The sequence below is a fragment of the Mirounga angustirostris genome, unplaced genomic scaffold, assembly GCF_029215605.1.
Source record: "Mirounga angustirostris isolate CCGP_5_RB_7025 unplaced genomic scaffold, mMirAng1.0.hap1 SCAF_4, whole genome shotgun sequence".
In the NCBI taxonomy this organism is placed as follows: Eukaryota; Metazoa; Chordata; class Mammalia; order Carnivora; family Phocidae; genus Mirounga; species Mirounga angustirostris.
In genome coordinates, this window is record NW_026991712.1 from 157269682 (window position 1) to 157282997 (window position 13316).

General features: G+C 37.4%; 1 protein-coding gene across 1 annotated transcript in view; it reads right to left on the minus strand.

Moving 5' to 3' along the window:
* The window catches only part of CCDC30 (coiled-coil domain containing 30), a 121668-nt gene that overhangs the window by 58917 nt on the left and 49435 nt on the right, over positions 1-13316 (minus strand). Inside the window, 1 exon segment of the mRNA XM_064589322.1 lies at positions 3671-3790. Within this exon segment, the coding sequence (XP_064445392.1) occupies positions 3671-3790 (120 nt within the window).

The following is a 13316-nucleotide window of genomic DNA, read 5'->3' on the forward strand; positions in this document are numbered from 1 at the left end:
ATTCTTACAATGATCAAGCCAAATAGGGTAATTGTACCCCCAAATAATTAATGTGATATGGGACTTTCTCAATTTACCAGATTTCCTCTCTCTCTTCCTTTGGGCTTTGAATCTCTACTTCCAAAATTGGTAGTTTAGACACATCTTTATATATATCTTTACAGATATTTTCACTTGTAATTAAATTAGTCGGTGCAGTTTTTCTCCCTACAGTAAAATGATTTAATTGTTCAAATTCTTGTGAAAGCTTCAAGACCTGTAAAGTGAGAAGACAAATATCCTATTTTGCATATTCTAATATATAATTATGAGAAAGTACATTCCATTAAATGCTTAAATAATTATTGACAAATAATATAAATTGACATCCTATTTGAAGTCTTCTTCTAATTTAACTTAACACTTTGGGGTTGTTATGTAATCTAATCCGTTTTTACCATAGGCATAAGAATGCATAAATCTGTGGTTTTAAAGAAGGGTATTTTTGGAGAAAGGGAGAGAGAGGGAGAGTGATAAAGCAAATGTGGTACCATACTAATACTGAAGGGGTGAAGGTACATGGAAATTCTTTGTACTATTTTTGCAACTTTTCTGTAAGTCTGAAATTATTTCAAAATAAAATGTTTTTTAAAAGAGAGAACAAGGGAGAGCCAGATTACCAGGATAGTGATCTGGACCTCTCATTTTTACATTATATTCCTGTTGCCTCAGTTCCTCTTCTGTGTTGTGCTGTCCAGTGATATTTCATAACACAAAATCCTTTAATTGTACAGTGTGATGATAACTCACTTTGCTGACGAGGTCCCACAAATAAAGCTTAGTTATAGGATGTGCCCCATGTATCCACCTTTCTAGGTAGCAAACCCATGTCCTGGATCTTTCCCTCCTTAGGTCACATACTATTTTGATCCATGTCCCAATCCCTCAACAACTTGTACCCTGCTTTCAGGATAACAACTTCAGAGAGGGTAAATGAGGCCTGGACTTAGTCCTCCATTTCACATGTGGTATGGAAATACAACCCAATATATTTTAATTGTGTGTTCAAGCCTTTACTCCTTCCTACCATTTTAATCAAGACCAAGAGTAACTGAGGAAGAGAATTTTCAGCCAGGAGTAGTTAATGATAAGTGGGACTCCAGGAATCACCCTGCAGGCAACCTCTCCATCTAACCCTGGTCTGGCAGCCATTTTTATACTTGGGGAACACATTAGGGTCAGGACATTTAAACATTTTCCTAATTCTAAGTATGAACCTAATTTTCAGTATAACTGAAAAAAAAATGCTTTGATTCAAAGGTTTAAGGATGAAGACATTTAAGTAAACTTTTGTTTGTCTTGAATTTTGGGGGTGGTGGTAAAATACACATAACATAAAATTTACCATCTTAGCCTTACACGCTTAAGTGTGCCGTTCAGTGGTATTAAATACATTTACATGGTTGTGTGACCATTACCATCATCTATCTCCAGAACTCTTTTCATCTTATAAAACACACTCTATACCTATTAAACAATAACTCCCCCTCGACCTCTCCCCCAGCCCCTGAAACTACCATTACACTTTTTGTCTTTATGATTTTGACTACTCTAAGTACCTCACATAATTGGAATCATATAGTATTGTGTTTTTGCGATTGGCTTATTTCATTTAGTATAATGTCCTCAAGATTCATCCATGTTGTAGCATATTGCAGGATTTCCCTCCTTTTTTAAGGCTGAATAACTTTCCATTGTGTGTACATGCCACAATTTGCTTATCTATTCATCCATCAATGAACACTTGGGTTACTTCCACATTTTAGCTATTGCGAATAATGCTGCTATGAAAATGGGTGTGCAAATTATCTCTTCAAGACCCTGCTTTCAATTGTTTTGGGCATATACCCAGAGAGTGGAATTGCTGGATCATTTGGTAGTTCTATTTTTAAGTAAACCTTTTACATTATAATATGTACTCCAAAAATTAAGCTGTTGGGAAACTGATTTAAAGTAAAAAATTCACAGAGTAATCCTAAGAGTGAAGTACTGGTTGAAGTCTATTCTGAGATGCAGCTTGGCTTATAACCTACACTAATGGCAATTTATTCTATAATAATAAAAGAAACCCCAATTTCCAAGTCATCTCTTTCTGAAAATTAATTTCCTTTTATCTTATCCTAATAAAAGATAAAATCAAACACTGAACATTTAAATAATTAATTCAGTCTCACCTTTGTTTCTAATTCAAAATTCTCTCTTTGTAGCAGGTTATATGCTATTAAAAAATAGTTTCTGTCTCTTGATGCCCCTGGAAGACTTTGAATCTCGTTATAAAGGCATCTAAGTTCTGACTTTGATTTTTGCAATCCCTGATTAAGAAATAGAGATATTTAGTAAAATAAAATAAGACTTTCTGCATAAAATGTATAATACTTTTAGAGAGGAATCTTTGAAATGACTCACATATTTTTTGTGTTTTAAATATTCCAACTTATTCTTCTGGCAGAACTACTTTTTAGGAATTAAAGTTTACTTAAATCAATTAATTAAACTGAGCATTCTTGGTTTCTATCACTCACTGGGCTTCTAGAGTCATTCCTACTTTCAGCAAGGCTTCTAGAGAGGTAAATTCTTCAGCAACTCCTGCATTAGTTATATTACCTGTTTTAACATGTATCTTTTTTAAAGTTACCTTTTACAGAACAACCATGCCTTTAATTTTGTGACAACCCCATGCAGCTGGGCTACTGAAACAGGCTCCGAGAGTGTAAGTGGCCTGCCTAAATTCACATAGCTAGGAAGTGGTAAAGCTGAGATTCAACTGTCTGACCAACTTCAAACTGTGTTCTTAACTACAAATTATGCTGCCTTACTTAATAATGTATATTCAGTGACTTAATCAACTAGGGTTTCCTCTAAGCCTCTGATTTTTCAGAGGCTATATATCCGTGAGAGCAAACACTTTAGTTATATGTAGATTCTTATCAAATTTCTACACTGATGACATGGAATATACAGTTTGGTTGGTGGACGACTGGGACCTGAGAATCTGTGGTGCCCTATGATGGGAACAGGTGATATGAAATTTACTTTAGGAGAGGAGTTACTTGGTATTTTCCCAAAGCCTTGAAATCAGAAGGGGAAGAGAGAGTTGATGAGGAAGGCGTTGGGCAAAAAGGAGAGAAAATAGAGAGTGGCCACCCAAAACCACAGGAAGAGGTCAACTGGTATCAGTTTCCTACCTCATTGCATTGAAAATTTCTATAGGTCATCAGGATGGGATTTGGGGCAATGCACTGGCTGTCACCCACCCTGCAAACTGATATAAGTGTCACCGTCCTCTAAATTGGTGATCTAGACTTCCATGGACTCACTTCCAGGTCTCTCTTCCAAATATAGGCTGGTTGTCTCCTGATAGATCTTTCCAAGATGGTAGGACAAGCAGTTAAAAGGAGAGACAAGTCCATGACTCTATGACCACCATAATAATCAAATACCTGCTACTTAAAGGCCCCTCTTTGCCTGGTGCTGGAACTCAGCTTGTGGAAAGGACACTCACCCCATTATTACTAACAGAAACACACATTCTATAGCTACGATTTATTTTAAAGTCAAACTAAATGGTAACATGAGATCCCTAAAGTAGGAATGCAAAAAGAGGGAAATAACATCCTAAGTGGCAAAATACCTCACTTTCAACTTTCAAAGTCTTCTGTATAATATTAAAATCAGATGTCAATTGCCTTCTGCTTTCTTCTGATGACTCACTTTCAAATATTTCAATTTTTTCTTGGCTCATTTTCAAAATCTGCAAAAAGCATTTTACATAATTAATTCTATATACTTTAATCATGTTTCTTATAAATTCTGATAATAATAATTTCCCATCTAACTCAATTATATAGTCATCTAGGGGAGATATGAAGCTGGGAAAAGTAATTCATGGTACCATAGCTCGTAAGAGACATTTTTCTCTCTGAGCCTGTTTCTCAACTGTAAAACGGAGCTGACACTTGTTCTAGATACATTATAACCATCAGAGTAGGAATGAAGTGAGATTTTGAATGTATTTTGTTGAGCACCTACCAAATATAAAGTCTTGTTAAAATCTTCCCAGATTAATTGATAATAATAATTGCAATAATAATGAGAGCAGCTACTAGTTAGTGCTTGCCATGTGTCAGACATCATGATACATGCTTTACTTGCATTATCTCATTTTGTTTTCCCAGGACCTCTACGAAATTGGAACTACTATATATATATATATATATATATATATATTTTTTTTTTTTTTTTTTTTACAGAGAAGGCGAGGCTCAGATATATTAGGTATTTTTCCCAAGATCACATAGCACTGGGATTCAAAATAAGTCCTTACTTTTAATATCTACTCTATTCAGACTTGCCAAAGTATATTTTCTCTTGTTACAAAAACCTATTAGGAAATTAAATTGAGGCCAAAATGAATTTGGTGGCTATAGACTGAGAACTGAGCCAATTCTCGTAATACTGTCATCAAGCTGCAGACCCTTCTTGACAGTCAGAGCACACCTGTTCAGTGAGCTAACTGCTCGTTTGTACCAGCCCGCCAGGGAGCAGCATGAAATTCATAGCTCTCTATTCTCCAACTTGGGAAACCAAGAATGATTCATGGGAAAAAAGTCTTACCGGTTTTGTTCTATTTACCAATAGTGGAAAACTGAGCCCGTTACTTAACTTAGGCTCAGTTTCGTCATCAGAAAAATAGGGATAATGATGCCTACGCACATGTAGGCAAATGCTCTGTAAATGGCAGTTTATGTTATTGGGTTCTGAATTTTCACATTTACTCAGTTGTGAGGCAATACCTTTAAACCATCCTTACAATTTCAACACACTAGTTTATCCAAAATACATTTTCAGTGGGCTCCTTCCTAACTGACTACTCCTGGGAAGGCTTTCTGTAACCACTGATCACAATCACAGGATATAGATTTACCACTCCTGGGGGTGTATTTTCTCTCTTTGCCTATATTCAGCTATTCTTAAGCATCCTTATGGAGTCTGCCTCACCTGTATTAGCAGCTTTCACTGAAAATTACCTTTTTATTTCTTAACTCATTCAAATCTTGTACTTGCACTGTCTCTTGACTTTTCATACAGGTTTCTCTGGTGTTTTCCTATATTACTGATAACTCGGGCTCTAAGAGGGAAATCTTAATCCAAATAAATCATCAGTTAAAATACATACATACATGTGTTATTCTAAAAAATACTGAAAAAATAAGCTATAGTTCTTAAGCGTCCTTCCCTGAAGCTACACCTTGAAAACTTTCCGTACCAACCAGTTTCACCTCTTGTCTGGTCTTGGATCCTTTGGAGAGTTGCTTTATTAAGTGTTTGAGCCCTCACTGCTGTTTGGCAGCTGAACCAAAGGAACCAAGTATTAGAAAAATACACTACAGGATCCTCATTGTCCTGATTTAAGCTGCTAATGTACCTTTTTTTTTCACTTTTGAAAAGTAACACTTTATTATAGATTGGCCCAGTAACAAAACTATATGCAAAAGAAGCTTCTGAGTATTTAGTTGTAATTTAGAAATAGAAGACACCAACACTGATATTACTTTTATTTAGAATTAGGTTTCAACAGAAACTTCAATTAAGTTTAGTTCAGAGACAAAAACATTCATTTACTTTAGCTGAAGAGGAAAGGGTTGAACCACCAAAGAGTTTTACCTAATTACATTTTGGAGAAAAGTATTCTGGGGCTTTGCTTGTCCTTCTGGATTCATAATTTACTGCCAGATATGTACTAAATTAACCAACAGGTTTTTCAAAAATTAATTTATTAGTTTAGTAAAGTCGATTATCAATAATTTACCCTTCTTGTGTTTAATATTCATAAAATAGGAAGAGATGGATTGGAAAGAATGGGACAGGCAACTGGCAAAATGGATGCTGAAACCACCCCGCCCAGTGTAACTTTTACAAATCCTCCTGTCTGGGGTATAGAAAAAAGACCTGGTTAAGAATCAAGTCGACTTCCTAGCAGCACTGGACAAGGATATAGGAAAAGGTATATTTTTTCCTCAGAGCAGCTTCTCCCCTTCACCAGCCCCCGCTTTGCCCTGATGAATGTTTCTGCATGTCCACACATGACATGCTGATGCATTCAGCACCCAAGGCAAGAATGTCCTTGGCTCCACCTTTATACCACCTGAGATGCCTCAGTGCAAAGTGCGAGAAACATTTCAACTCTTAAACATGAAAACTCCCCTCATTTCGTGTTTTCCTTTGTGTTTCTTCGTATAAGAATGTCATGTATTTTAATGCTATGACTTTTAAAAGATAGCTTTTCAAAAGAATATATATATATATGAAATTTAACATAATTTGCGGCATACTAAAAATGGTGATGCATTTACGCAATGTATGTCCTTCATGTACTTCATGGCGACCAAAGTTTAACACAGAAAAACAGAGCAGAGGGGCAGAGGGGCAGCGGATACTGTAAGGAATGAGCAGTGGGATAGAGAGAGCTCTGGGTAGCTGATGGGAGCCAACCTCACCTGTCAGGCGGCAGTAAGCAAAGGCAAGCACTACCAGACTCGCTAGGGAACTGCCTCATTGGCATGGGCTAACCACCAACGACTCTGGAGAAAGGTGTAACAGCTCAGAATTTTCCACTTTCAGTGTTCTACTACCCCAAAGGTGGGGATCGTCTCATGCTATGAAGCAAACTGTGCCTCCTGGGCACAGGATGACAAGTGCCACTGCCACCCCCACTACATGCCTGCGCGATGCTGGGCCCTCTCACAGACACAGGCCAGGGGACGGCAGGTGCGGGCACTGGGGAGGATGGATGCAATATGCCCAGTCATCACCTCCAGGTGGACACGATTTATGTGCTCAGTGTGGAGCATGTGGTAACCCCCATGAGGTATAATTAATCCCCTATATAACCCCCCCCATAAATCCTCGTAAGAGCTGACATGACGAGCACTGGGCGTTATATGCAACTAATGAACTGTTGAACACTACATCAAAAACTGATGTACTACATGTCGCCTAATTGAACATAAAAAAAGAGTTGATATGATGTACATAATCAGCTCTAAGTCCAGACAAACCTGGAACAACTCCTAGCTCTGCCTCTCACTTTGTTCCAGTCCCTTTAAGTTCTCTCAACTATGAAATGGGAATATCCTTACTTACCTTGGGGAGGGCTGTTACAGGGATTACTTGAGATTTATGTAAACAGATCATGGCATATGAGAGATGCTCAATATATTGTGGCTATAATTATTCCTTTTTTAATTTAATTTAACTTATTTATTTGACAAAGAGAGAGAGCACAAGCAGGGGGAGTGGCAGGCAGAGGGAGCTGAGCAGGGTGCCCTATGTGGGACTCCATCCCAGGACTCTGGGATCATGACCTGAGCCGAAGGCAGATGCTGAACCGACTGTGCCACCCAGGTGCCCCGGCTATTATCATTCCTATCAGACACCTAGCATTTCTTCTTTTTAAGCATTTTCTCTGAGAATATGCATGTTAGCAGCATTAAGATGGTCTAATTAATGGTAAATCTGTCTGCATATAGAAATGGGTAACAAATACAGGTCATTATCTTGAGGCGGCTGCACAATTTAAGGGATTGGTTTTCTAAATTATTTGTCCTTTTAAGGTCATCCCCTCCCATTTATTTTCAAACACATTCTTATGGGGAAACTGTCTACAGGGTGCCCAGAAACAGAGGCTTCTCTGGTTGATGTGGAGGCAGAAGACCTAGGACTCTGCATCTGTGGAACATCAAGGATCCTTGAAACACAGTTTGAAAATCATAGTGGCAAAAACATGGGTGTTGCAGTCAGTTGAAATTTGAAATCTTTACATTTATGAATTTGTGATCTTGGTTTCCTCGCCTATGCAGCAGGGTGAATGACACCTATCTCCCACAATTTTATGTTAACATTAAATGGGTTATATCAAACCCACAGCAGAGTCATTACAACATTGTGTAGGCACTGAAATCTTAGTTTCCATCGTCTTACTTCCTTTTTGTAGAGAACAGAAAGTAAAGTAGTAAGAGACCGGGAATGATGGCATGAGGCACCCACACACTCACATAAAAGCTGAAGATCCATGCCAAGGGGAGCATGGCCCTGCATCAAGATCTGAAACTCCTAACCTACTGATTACAGCACTCAGTTCACTCAATTCCACAGCTGAGAATGATTCTTTAGTTAATACTTAGTGATAATGGGGTGCCTGGGTGGCTCAGATGGTTAAGCGTCTGCCTTCGGTTCAGGTCATGATCCTGGGGTCCTGGGATTGAGCACCGCACCAGGCTCCCTGCTCAGCGGGGGGCCTGCTTCTCCCCCTCCCTCTGCTTCTCCCCCTGCTCATATTGTCTCCCTCTCTCTGTATCTCTGTGTCTCGAATGAATAAATAAAAAAACCTTTAAAAAAAAATACTTAGCGATATCACCATTGCCTGGCTGCTAAACTCGATCAAGAAAGCTTGAATCTTTTTCTTCACAGAAGATCAAGAGAGAACTTTGAAGGCAAAAATTTATTTAGTATTATTTTAGAAGTCCACACATATTGCAAGTCTTCATGACAAGATCAAGAAAACTGGTTTATACCACAGCCTAGAGGTTTGAGATTAGACAAAGAAAAATCTTCTGGTATTTAAAATTAAACATAAGAGGGATATGTATGATCTTTTCTGAACATGTTTTAAAATATGACATATACTCATTTATTCAGAATGTCATGGATGACATCTATCATAGAGGGAGGTGGATTAGCCAGTTACTCTACAAGGATCTTTTCTACTGTTAAGAATTCTGTGATACAGAGGGCCACATGGCAGTGCACCACTGGTACGTCTCTCTCCCTTCAGGAAAGAACTTGGCACGCTCTTCCCAGGCAGCCTCCAATGAACGACTGAGCATGGTGGGGATATTAAGTCCTGGCCATTTCTGGTTAATGTGGGATTCCTTCACAGGTTATCACTGTGCCAAAGCCCTGCTGGTCTGAATGAGACTCCTCAGAACTACACCACAGTCTGAGGCTCTTCCTATCCAATCTTCCTTCCTTCTCCCTCTTTAACAGATATCAGACCTGCATCATGATCTAAAGGCTTTGCTAGCCCATGGCTGTCCTTCCCTTGATCCTTCTCAGGTACCACCCCCAATAACTCTCCTGCAATTCTAGGTTTGTCTTGGTGCCTGCATCCCAGATCAGCCTCCTCCCAGTGGATATATAGGTGACAGAACAAGGAATGGGCCACAGTCATGGTCACCAACAAAGACAAAAGAAAATGATCATTTGTTTAAAGACATGAATATAAACATCCAAGAAGCTCACTGAACTGCAAGAAGAATGAAATCAAAGAGACCCACACTGAGACACACTATAATCTGGCCACTGAAAGCCAAAGATAAAGAGATAAGCTTGAATGCAGCAAGAGAGAAGTGACTTGTCACTTACAGGAGATCCTCAGTAAGATTATGAGCAGATTTCTCATCAGAAACTTTGGAGGCCAGAAGGCAGTGGGCTGATATATTTAAAATGCTAAAAGAAAAAAACTGTCAGCCAAGAATTCTATATCCAGCAAAACTGTCCTTTCAGGAGTGAGGATGAAATTAAGACATTCACAGATGAACAAAAACTGAGGGAGTTTGTCACTACTAGACCCACCCCGTGAGAAATCCTAAAAGGAGTCCTGTAGGTTGAAATGAAAAGATACCAGATAGTAACTCAAAGCCATATGAAGAGATAAACATAAATACATGGGCAATGATAAAATCTAGTGTTATAGTGACAGTGGTTTAAAACTCCCATTTTGGTTCTCTACATGACTTAAGAGATTGATATATTGCTTTAAAAATTATTATTAGCCTAAAATCTAGTATTATTGGAACTTTCATTCTAATTCCATAATTCGGTTTCTACATAATTTAAGAGACTAATACATTTTTAAAAAGCAATTATTAATTCATGTTTTTGGATACACAATATATAAAGATGTAATTTTGTGATGTCAATTTCTGAGAACAGAGCTGTAAATGAGCAGAGTTTTTGCATATTATTAAAGTTGAGCTGGCATAAATTCAAGGTGAAGTATTATAATTTTAGCATGTTAAATGTAATCCCTATGGTAACTGCAAAGAAAATAGTTAAAGAATATACTCAAAAGGGAATGAAAAGTAATTAAAATGTTTTATTACCAAAAAAATCAACTACACACAAGAGAGACACTTAAGCAGGAAATGAGGGAGACAAAAAGCTATAAGGTACATAGAAACAAATGACAAAATGACAGAAGACCTACTTTAATAATTACTTTAAATGTAAGGTACTTAATCTCTCTGATCAAAAGACACACATTGGCATCATGGATAAAAACACAACATGATCTAACCTTATACTGTCCACAGAAGATTCACTTTAGATCCAAAGATGCAAAGAGGGTGCAAGCAAAAGGATTTAGTAACCAAAAGAGGATGGGGCTAGTTAAACTAATGTCAGACAAAATAGACTTTAAATCAAGAAATATTACAAGAGACAAAGAAGGGCATTATATGTTAATAATAGGTTTGACACAACGATAAGATATAATAGCACCTAATCACCAACCAAAATATATAAGGCAAAAATTGGTTAAATTGAAAGAAGACATAGACATTTCTACAATAAGAATTGGAGACTTCAATACCCCACTTTCAATAATGGATAAACAGTCAGATATAGGATAAGTAAGGAAATAGAGGACTTGAACAACACAATAAAGCAACAATATCTAAAAGACATATATAGGACACTCTACTCAATGACAACAAAATACTGACTCTTCCCAAGTGCACACAGGACATTCTCCAGGATAGACCACATTTCAGGCCACAGACTGAGTCTTAGTAGATTTTAAAAGACAGATATCATACAAAGTATCTTCTCCAACCACAGTTGGATGGAGACAGATATTAATTACAAGGAAAACTGAAAATTTCACATATATGTGGAAATTAAACAACATACTCTTAAACAACAAATGGATCAAAGAACAAATCACAAGAGAAATCAGGAAATTTCTAGAGATGAGTGAAAATGAAACATGAAACTACAACATATCAAAACTTATGGGATGTAATGAAATATGTGCTAAGGGGGAAATTTATAGGTATAAATGCTTACATTAAAGAATGAGAAAGATCTGGGGTGCCTGGGTGGCTCAGTCGGTTAAGCATCTGCCTTTGGCTTAGGTCATGATCCCAGGGTCCTGGGATCAAGCCCCACATCGGGCTCCCTGCTAAGAGGAAAACCTGCTTCTCCTTCTCCCTCTGCCTGCCTCTCTGCCTACTTGTGCTTCACTCTATCTTTCTGTCAAATAAATAAATAAAATCTTAAAAAAAAAAAAAAGAATGAGAAAGATCTGAAATCAACAACCTAACTTTTTAATTTAAAGAAGTATAAAAAGAACAACAAACTAAATCCAAACACAGCAGAAAGAAATAATAAGAGTTACAGCACAGATAAAATATAGAAAAATATAGAAAATCAGTGAAACCAGAAACTGGTTCTTTGAAAAGATCAACAAAATTGACAAACCTTTAGCTAGAATGAATAAGAAAAAAAGAGAAGACTCAAATTACTAACATAAAAGTTGAGGGTACATTCCTATGTATTTTACACATAAAAAAAGCATAGAAGAAAGTACTTTGAACAATTGTACACCAATAAACTGGATAACCTACATGAAATGGACAAATTCCTAGAAACACAAAACCAATGAAGATCAGGGATACCTCGGTGGCTCAGTCAGTTAAGCGTCTGCCTTCAGCTCAGGTGATCATCACAGGGTCCTGGGATCGAGTCCCATATTGGGCTCCCTGCTCAGTGGGGAGCCTGCTTCTCCCTCTGCCTGCTGCTCCCCCTGCTTGTGCTCTCTCTCTCTCTGGCAAATAAATAAATAAAATCTTAAAAAAAAAAACACAACAAAGACTGAATCATAAAGAAACAGAAAATTTGAATAGATCTATAACTAGTAGGATACTGACTCAGTAATCAAAAAGCTCAGGTACAAAGAAAAGCCCAGGCGTGATGGCTTCACTGGTAAATTCTACCAAACATTCAAAAAAGAACGAACACCAATCCTTCTCAAACTTTTCCCAAAACTTGAAAGGGAAGAAACACTTTCTAACTCAATCCTGTGAGGCCAGCTGACCCTGACATGAAAGTCAGACAAAGATACAAAAAGGAAGAAAAAAACACGGACCAGTATCCTTTATGAGCACTGATGTAAAAATTCTCAACAAAATATTATCAAAATGAATTTAACACCATATTAGAAGGGTTATACACCATGACCAGATGAAATTTATTCCTGAAATTTAAGTATGGTTCAACATACAGAAATTGATCAATGTAATACACCACATTAAAAGTATGAGGGAACAGGGGCACCTGGGTGGCTCAGTCGTTGGGCGCCTGCCTTCGGCTCGGGTCATGGTCCCAGGGTACTGGGATCGAGCCCCGTGTCAGGCTCCCTGCTCGGCGGGAAGCCTGCTTCTCCCTCTCCCACTCCCCCTGCTTGTGTTCCCTCTCTCGCTGTGTCTCTCTCTGTCAAATAAATCTTAAAAAAAAAAAAAAGTATGAGGGAACATTGACATGATCATCTCAATGATGCAGAAAATGCATTTGACAGGATCCAATGCCCTTTCATGATTAAAAATACATGAAATAAACCAGGAATAGAAGAAAACTACCTCAACATAATAAGAGATTTATAAGAAACCCACAGTGAGCATCATATTCAATGGTCAGGGATTGAAAGCTTTTCCTATAAGATCAGGAACAAAGCTTTCACCACTTCTATTCAACATAGTATTGGAAATTTGAGTCAGCAATTAAGCAAGGAAAAAAAAAGACATCCAAATTAGACAAGAAGAAGTAAAATTATCTCTATTTGCAGATGAATTATCTTACATGTAGAAAATCTTAAAGATTCTACAAACAGACATAATAAGTGAATTTGCTGAGTAACAAGATACAAAATCAACACACAAAATTCAGTCACACTTCTACACACTAACAACAAGCAATCTAAAAAAGAAATTACAAAAACACTTCCATTTATAATAGCATCAAAAAAAATAAAATGTTAGGAATTAACCTAACCAAGGAGGTGAAAGACTTGTACAATGAAAACTACAAAACATTGCTGAAAAAATTAAAGAAAACAAACAGAAACATATTCCATGTTCATGAATTGGAAGACTTAACATTGTTGAGATGTCAGTACTACCCAAAATGATCTACAGATTCAATGCAATCCCTATCAAAAT